The sequence below is a fragment of the Nelumbo nucifera genome, chromosome 5, assembly GCF_055504915.1.
Source record: "Nelumbo nucifera cultivar China Antique chromosome 5, China Antique-T2T, whole genome shotgun sequence".
NCBI lineage: Eukaryota > Viridiplantae > Streptophyta > Magnoliopsida > Proteales > Nelumbonaceae > Nelumbo > Nelumbo nucifera.
Genome location: NC_142653.1, coordinates 33,044,952 through 33,053,293, shown reverse-complemented (window position 1 = coordinate 33,053,293; position 8,342 = coordinate 33,044,952). Strand labels below are relative to the sequence as shown.

Sequence of the window (8,342 nt, the reverse complement as noted above, 5' to 3'; positions counted from 1 at the left end):
TAGAAAATAGAAATTGGAGAATTGCCATTGCATCATAATCTGTTATGGATCAAATCAAACCTGCATGATAATATTACTCCAAACCTAAAAGATTTACCAACATTCTCGACGGTCTACAGTGATGGGAAGATAATCAGAAAAGGCATCAATACATGCCATTTACATAAATCGGATTCAATGCTCCAGGTGGAAGACATATTCTGTCAGGCGCTGTAATTTACTGGGATCCAACTTCTGCTCTGTCACAATCGGCTGCTTCTTCACGATCAACATTTGAGAACTGGAATCCAAAGTCCAACCCTGTTGGAGTGCATCTGTGCATGTGACAAACATCAAATGCGGTCTCAGTAACCCCATTTTGAATATAGATAAACCATGACTTGGAAAGAAATTAACAACCATCCAGTCTTAGTGTGTCCTACCTATGACCAGAAACCAGAATCATGGGGTAATTCTAATACTATGTCAATCGCATTCACAATTGACAGGATCAGTTTTTCTAAAACATCTTCAAAATGAGACCTATGTCAATCGCATAGCTCATTGCATGCACCCCCTGGAAAAAGAAAAATGAAAAATGCATGTAGAGACCCGTGTTCTATTGCAACTAGGAAGTAGCAATTTATCCCCTTCCCCTACATAATAAACAATTTCACCATGGAAGTAGCAGTTCCCCATGCATTTTCCACATGGAAAATGTATAAATGGAACAGGCCACCGTATTGGTGTCAGTTCATCCAATAGTTGTAGATGGTGGGTCATAGTGTCATACTACTAAAACCTTTGCAATAGGCGCCACAGTTGTCAAGGCAATGCCTAGGCAACAAGGCACTCTTGGAGGCTCACCTCACAGCCCTCGCATAATCACCAAGCAGTTTTGTACATTGTGTTATAAAATACTTTTATATTCTTAATTTTTTGAGGTTATAATTATAAAATGGACATTATTAAATTAACTCATTTTGTGTGTTTATAATTTTATATACTAATTTCTTTTTATTATTTTCTTATTTGTTAAGGTTTAATCAACACAGACTGTATTGAACCCTCAAAGTCTTCAAAACCTGAACCAACAAGGAAGAACTTAAAATTTTATCTAATCAATGCATTTTCTTCTTCCACATCTTCATCTTCTTCTACCACCTTTTCTTTTCTTCTTTTCCTATAACAAAAATAGGGTTTCAGCTCCTATATTTTTTTGAATTATCTTTTCTTTCTTCTTTTTCTTCTCATGAATATGTTGATTTTCTATACTTTAACATGAAGTTTATACTTTTCTTATAAAAAATAGGGATAACTATTAAGGAAATATGGTTATGAACCTAGGGAACTACCCTAGGATATATGTTTTTTACTAAAAAAATCCATCGCCTCTTGGTGCCTTGAAAACCATGGTAGGCACTGAGGTTCACAGTTGCAAGGTGGACTGCTAAGTGTTTATGATTCAGACTAATCACATAAAATTCAAACAGAGGTATTGTTCCCATCATCAGAAGTAAAATAACAGTTCTGAATTGGTTAAGTAGTTTGACCACTGAATGAGTAAATAAAACAGAAGCTTACAGTTCGTAGCTGCTTCTTCATTCATCCCCAAAAAGAGAGCTGTGTCCCTGACACTTATTGTTGAGTAGGCAGACATTAGTAGCTGGAACATCCTCTTGGTGTAAAGTTCTGCAAAGGTATATAGAGCACTCAGAGACGAATTAATGTAGCATAAAAACAAAGATGTGTTAAATGTACCACAGCTACATAATCTGTGAAGAGAAAATGCATCTACTAAATGCGCCCTCCCAAGCTTTGAAGCAAGAAAAGAAAGTATTGTTGGAAGTATTACATGAATATAAAATGTTGCAAAAGGCAAAAGAAAGAAGTTCAGAGTTAAAACAATAATGTTCATTTGGAAGGGTAAGCACTTCTTGAAGAAACAGGTTAGTTTCATTAGCTGGTTCTGCATTTTTATTATTTACAATAAAATTAATATATATACACAATCGGAGTGGACTTTTATCGGATCAGATTGAGTTGCATCCAAGTTCGACCCAATTTTTAGTTGAATTTCATTTGGCCCATCGAAGTCTGACCAATTATATATATAGTACATCCAAGCCCGAGATTATTGGATCAGATGTTGAATCAGGTATCAGACTTTCGGAGGCCATTGGCAGCCTGATACGTAACATTTCCGTTTGTTCTCCAAGCTTTTTTGACATAAATGCAGTGCTTTAAAAGCACAAGGTGCCAAAAAAAGTGCAAGGGCCATTTTTGCACCTGGGGCATGAGGCACAAGATGAAACACACGCCTTTTTTAAGCAAGGCACAAAAAAATGCAAAAAAAAAGGTTAAAAAATTCAAAAAGAAATGTAAAATATTAAAAATAATATTAATCAAAAATATAAACTTAAATTTTAAAATAAATGCTTTAAAAAAACTATTATCTCAAATTAAAAAACATAAACATAACATGTAAAACATATTTATAATGAAAATTTAAAAATAAAATCATGCATAACATATAACACATATTCTTGACTCAATGTGTTAAAACGTGGAGGCGTGTCCACTACCTAGAGGCGTGAAGCGTAGTTAAGAACGTAAGAGGCATAAGCCTCCTTAAGAGAATAAGAGGAAGGGGATGAGGAGGAAGGAGGATCTCATTTTTCTTTACTTTTAGTAAAAATCCTTTATCTTAAGAAGAATGAAAAAGGCATATGAGGCGTACAGCATACACCTCAGAGGTATCAATGCCTATGGCATATGCCTCATGGCATCTTGGGGGCACCTCACCTAGAGGCATGCCTCTAGGCATATGCCTCCCACACCTTTTATAACACTATTCCTGATTCTATGGGCCAACTTTGTACAAAGCCCCTCGAGGCAAGCCCAAACAAGTCCATATGAAGGTCTTAAATTCTTCATCCCTATAAAAAAAGGTATTATAACTTTAAGTGACTTTTAAAAATATCTTTTATTAGGATGAATAAATGAGCAACATTAGCAAATATGGAGTTTTCAAAGCTTCAGTGAGTGAACCAAGGCAGAGAGAACCCCATATTTGCTAATGTTGGTCACTCATTCATCTTAATAAAAGATATTTCTAAAAGACACTTAAAGTAATAAGACCTTTTTTATAGGGATTAAGAATTTAAGACCTTCATATGGACTTGTTTGGGCTTGCCTCGAGGGGCTTAGTCCGCCCCCGGACCCTGCTGCTAAGCATAAAAAACAGAAAAAAGAAGCATAAGTTTTCAAAAGGCACACCAGGCACACACACCTTTTGAAAGTGCTGCGCCTGGGACCTAGGCAAGGCACTTACCCTAAAATGCGCCTCTCCTATGCACCTAGGAGTGCCTAAGTCACACCTATTAAATCACTGCATAAATGAACAGAAAATGTACAAGATATGAGTAAGTTTTCCTATAAATCATTACTTGGTGACAAAGGTAACATTTTAGACCCCTTTTCTGTAAGTATACAATGCTAGGATTCATGTAATCAACCCCATATGATAGGGATAAGGCTTAGATGTGCCTGGAAGCCCATGTTTTTCTCAACTTTCCAAGTCAGACTCTTGGACACGTAGTGGATTTCAACTCCCATGCATGGTTTTGAAAACCGGACCAGATCGGATGGTTGGACCAGTTGACCCGGAAACCGTCCAAGCAACTGATTCCGTTTCACCCTAAAACCATTCCTAGGCCAAAACTGTTGACTTGGTCAGCAACCCACTAACCCAGGCAATCAAACCGTCAACCGGTCAACCTGGACAATGGTTTTTGGCCTTTTTATTTTATTTATTTGTTTATTTTTTTATGTCTTTTAAATCAGAACGGGATGTCCGTTTGACCTGGGAACCAGTGGCCAAAACAATTCCGTGTCTGGTTCAATTTTTAAAACCTTGCTCTCATGACTTTGTGTCCATGCAAAACTTGTAATAAAAAAAAATAATAATAATTCTGACTCCTGAAAACATTGATATAAGGAGCCATAGGCACAAAAAAGAGTGAGATCTCCCCAATACCACCACCTGTTGGATTCTCTGGTAAGTCTTTGGGAACTGAACACCTGAAGGCAACACAGGTACATACCAACCTCCCCCTTTTGTATCCTCCCTTTGTCTAGAACCACCTGCCTGCGAACTCCCCCCCCCCGAAAAAAAAAAAAAAAAAAAAAAAACACTTGCCCTTTGCTGAAGATTTGGTGCGTGGAAAAATCCTTAACTACCTAGAAATTTCTCTATTTCTGCTTGGACTCCCTTTTGCAGGTTCTTGCTCAACCAGCAGCCTCTCTTCCTCACAGAAAACCTCTAAGCCTGCTGGTAAATTTTGGAGTCAAGAGTCTGAAGAAGACAGGATGAACAGTAGTAGTGGGACCAAGTCGGGTTGCTCAAATTAAACTCCAACTACATTGAGCTTGGGTTAGGGGTCATGCCCATTGAAAATTTATCAAATGCTCAACCTAACTGGACCATTTTCTTTGCTCATTTTCCTTACAGCAAGTACATAGGCCTGTCAGGGAGGCCTGCTCGGTCCCTTTGGTCTTGAGGGAGTGCCCTACCTCAATGGAGGTGATGAACATTTACCAATGACATTTCAAGATAGCCAGTGAAGGTTAGGCTAGGTCTGGAAATGAACTAACTGGAAAACTCCTGATACCTTTATTTAACATGGGACAAAATACTGAACAAAGCAAGGGGTAACAATAAATTATGGAGGAAAACTACCAACAATTGGATAAGCAACTAGCTGTTAAATGCCTGAATCCAAACACTGCCTTAAGATGAGACAAAAAAGTGACCTAGTGAGGGGAAACAAATGAAGAAAAAAATTACCAAACAGAGAACAAAGCCTGAAGAAAAAACAGCCACCAGAAGATACCTTTTTCTCTCAGATAGGGACAGATCAACCAGAGATATGATAACAAAATGGTTAGAAAAGGCCTATTGACCAATAAATAAGAGATGACAGTGGATGGACTTGGAAGAAAGAAAACACATAATAAACTTGTGTGCTTACAAAATTGGAAGAACTGAAGACAGGTACAACTATTAAGAAGAAAGATTGTAGAGTTATCAAGGGTTATATAGCCAAACCTGTTAGACAGCCCAACTCCATTCAAGAACCACTCCCCAATGTTGGGACGATGATGAGAAACTGAATGGTGGTAAGTCATAATGACCAATACAAATCTTGGTAAAAAAATAGGACATAATGACCAAGAACTCAGCAATCCCATGTGGCACTACAAATGGTCTTTTGCAGGAAAAGGCCCTATAAAACGAAAACTCTTACCTATCAAAAAGAGACTCTGCCAATGGAAAGTCTTTGAGAAAACAAAACCAAAAGTGTTCAGCTTGAGGAGGGAATCTTTCAGAGTAAGGAAAATGACAACAACAGACATCCCAATTTGGGGGAGGAAATTCAAAGATTAAACATAGATGAAATTTATTGGAGGGCAGGAAGCATTCAAGGTGGCATTTGGAACCTGGCATCTGATACCTTTGGAGTTCAATTAGATCTTATTGGGATAAGATATTATTTTTATGGCTGAACAGAACAGTCCATGTGCAAAATCTGATTAAAGTATCATGTTGGAGCTGTTGACCAGAGGAATTTTGCAGTTCCTTCTATGGATGCAACGTGGGTGGACTTACATTTAGAATTTGGAAGGAACCTGAACCCAATACAGTGTAAATTCTTTAATTGGGTACCCAACTTGCACTCTTTCTTCTGTTTAAGCATGGTGTGAGGGCTATTCTTGTAAAGTTTTAAACCATTAAGAGAGTAAAGGAAGCACTTATGTGCACCACTAAGAAATTATAACTGGTGACCCAATCACCATGAAAATTTTAGAAAAAAATAATGCCTTTAGAGGTGCAACCAAAATACCAAATGCACTGGAAGGGGATTGACACTTACCTGATTTGATTAGTTCAGATATAAGTGGCAACATATCAGATTTCCAAATGCCACCTAAAATAGCTATAAAGCCAAGAAATCCCAGTCCCACTATCACTTATAACCATAAAGGAAAGTAATCCCACTAATACCTCCACAAGTATCAGAATGAACTGTAAATAGAGCGAAAGAACAAACTGTCTGAGGAAGAGCACTTCAAAGAGAAAGAAGATTGAAAGCAAAAAGGGAATTCTTCAAGGAAGGCAGCTCAATCCCCTTATCAAGCAAGAAGATGATTGAGGGAAGACAGAGCAGCAGACCTCCTACTTGACCACAGTCAGTGACATTTAGACTGAACTAAGAGAATTGAAATGGAGAACACTGAGCTCTGCCTTATGAAAAAATCAAAAAGAGAGGAAGTGAGCATAGAAAGATGGTCAAGAACACCAGATTTGGAAATCAAACACCAAACTTACAAGCACATACATACGTAATGCTTATTACCTTCTTGCATCTAATTCCTGAATTGCTTATAAACTCTGCATGGACTGTCAGAATTTACAGGTTAAAGGAAATGTCATTAACATGTTAGAATTTTTGCCACATATTTTCAGCATGAAATAGAAAAGGGCATTCCCAAATGCTGGTCTCACCATCCAGGGTCTAAGGAAGGGTTGACTATAGATTAGATAAGTACCTAAACCTCTGGCATTTCTGCATTTTTTTGTGCAAAATGGTTACTCTCAGACCCAAACCCGCATTGGCAAATTATCACACTTCTCAAACAAGATTTTACCAAAACCTCGTATACAAATTACATAAAATATTACATATGAACAGAACAATAAGTACCATAAGGTAATTTTTTTTATCAGTATCCTAAGGTAATTTCCAACTCAATAAACCCTTCTCCCAACTATTTGGGGTTGGGTAGAAATCTAGTTAAATAACCCAAAAAGAAACCACAAAGAAGCTCGATCAAGTGAATCAGCAAGTTCTCTACATCCCACTACAGAGCCATGTCTTAGTCAGCAATCAAGTGAAGAAACTTCCCCACATCATAATAACTGGCATTTGGCATTACCTTTCTCGTCTTGTACGAAACTTAAGCGGTTTTCTCACTGTCAGCAATCATGCAAATAAAATTCAAACATATAATAACATTTTCCGCTAGAATCGTGTCTAACTCTAATCAAAATCGAGTCTTCTACAAAATTGGTGAAACTACAAAAGCTACCGGTGCTATCAGTCTAGAAAATTCTTAAACGTGCTTCTGCTGAAATCCTACCACAAGTTTGTATAAAGAGCTCAGCGTACTACGAATGGAAAATCTTTAAAATAGTACCAATTCAGTAAGGTATGCTGACCTGAGAATGAGCTCACAAGACCGCGAGCTTCTTCGCTCCAATCAAAACCACGAATAGCCTCATAAACTCCGGCATAGTCTCGCGTCCATAGCCTCTGACCTATTTTCCAAGCAGCAACGAGCTCTGGCTGGCTTTCTTTAATTGTCGAAGGTATCGATTTCCATAGAAACCGAGAACTGTTACTGCAAGATCATCCATCCACCAATATAAATCCTATAAAAAAGAAACCCAAATTGCAGGAAATTTGACCTCTTAAACCCTAAATCCCAATTAGTATACAAGAGCCGAATAACGAAAAATACGATTTCAACTTACATATCATTGACATAAATGTGCCCTAAAAGATGAATTGCGTGCGGCCATTCGTCTCGGTATGGAATGCCTTGAGCTGAAACCTGATCGATCTCCAACAGCACGGCACCATAAGAATCTCGAGAAAAATGTATAAATTAAGAGTTATCATACAGAACATGGATAGCGACTGCGATTCGGAATGAATCAGAAACCCTAAGAATCAATGTACATTGTTCTCTGATTTTTTTAACTGTAATAATGATGATTATATACTTCGAGAAACTTTTACGAGAAAAACAAATTACAAGGAATAGGAGACTTATGGGTTTGCCTGAAGCATAAGCTCGTCGCAGATATCTGCGATCTTTTCATATGACTTGGACGCCATAGCGTCCTTGAGGGAGGAAAAATCCATGGTAGAGACGGTGTTGGTTCTCTTCGCCTGTAACGACTTGTTAGAAAACCTATTCTCGCGCAAAGCTACTACTCTGGTAACAAAACTGCGGCTACTTCCACCAAGGAGGAAATACTCCTTTTCACGATAGATAACAAAACCACGCTATTCAATCTCATAAAAAACCGAAAAACAAACCGAAACCAGTAATCCGAAGTTCCGAACCGAAAAACTGGTCAACTGAACCGGTTGATTCGGTTTCGGTTAACCTATTGAAAAAGGTATATATACAGTATTGATGATGTCATATTTGTGTGAAATTCCAGGTTATTTTTCTACCTCTTCGAGATTGGTCAGCATTTTTTTCTTGAAGGCGATTGGACAGCATTTATA

At 37.8% G+C, this 8,342-nt stretch overlaps 1 protein-coding gene across 1 annotated transcript; it reads right to left on the bottom strand.

Annotated features, from left to right (window-relative positions):
- On the bottom strand, positions 1-8,099 carry COP9 (COP9 signalosome, subunit CSN8). The gene is made up of 5 exons (XM_010262688.3): positions 7,887-8,099; positions 7,577-7,656; positions 7,262-7,443; positions 1,564-1,671; positions 1-314 (listed from the first exon to the last, which is right to left on the bottom strand). Exons 1-5 carry the CDS (start codon positions 7,968-7,970, stop codon positions 175-177), a joined length of 594 nt encoding a protein of 197 aa, XP_010260990.1. The 5' UTR covers positions 7,971-8,099; the 3' UTR covers positions 1-174.
- Positions 8,100-8,342: the final 243 nt, after the last annotated feature.

Excerpts from the sequence above, each read along its gene's own strand:
- COP9 (XM_010262688.3), bottom strand. The coding sequence starts at position 7,970 with ATGGATTTTTCCTCCCTCAAGGACGCTATGGCGTCCAAGTCATATGAA. Across the intron at positions 7,657-7,886 it reads GCGACGAGCTTATGCTTCAG|GTTTCAGCTCAAGGCATTCC; the intron begins GCAAACCCATAA and ends GAGATCGATCAG. Across the intron at positions 315-1,563 it reads TGAAGAAGCAGCTACGAACT|ATGCACTCCAACAGGGTTGG; the intron begins GTAAGCTTCTGT and ends TCACATGCACAG.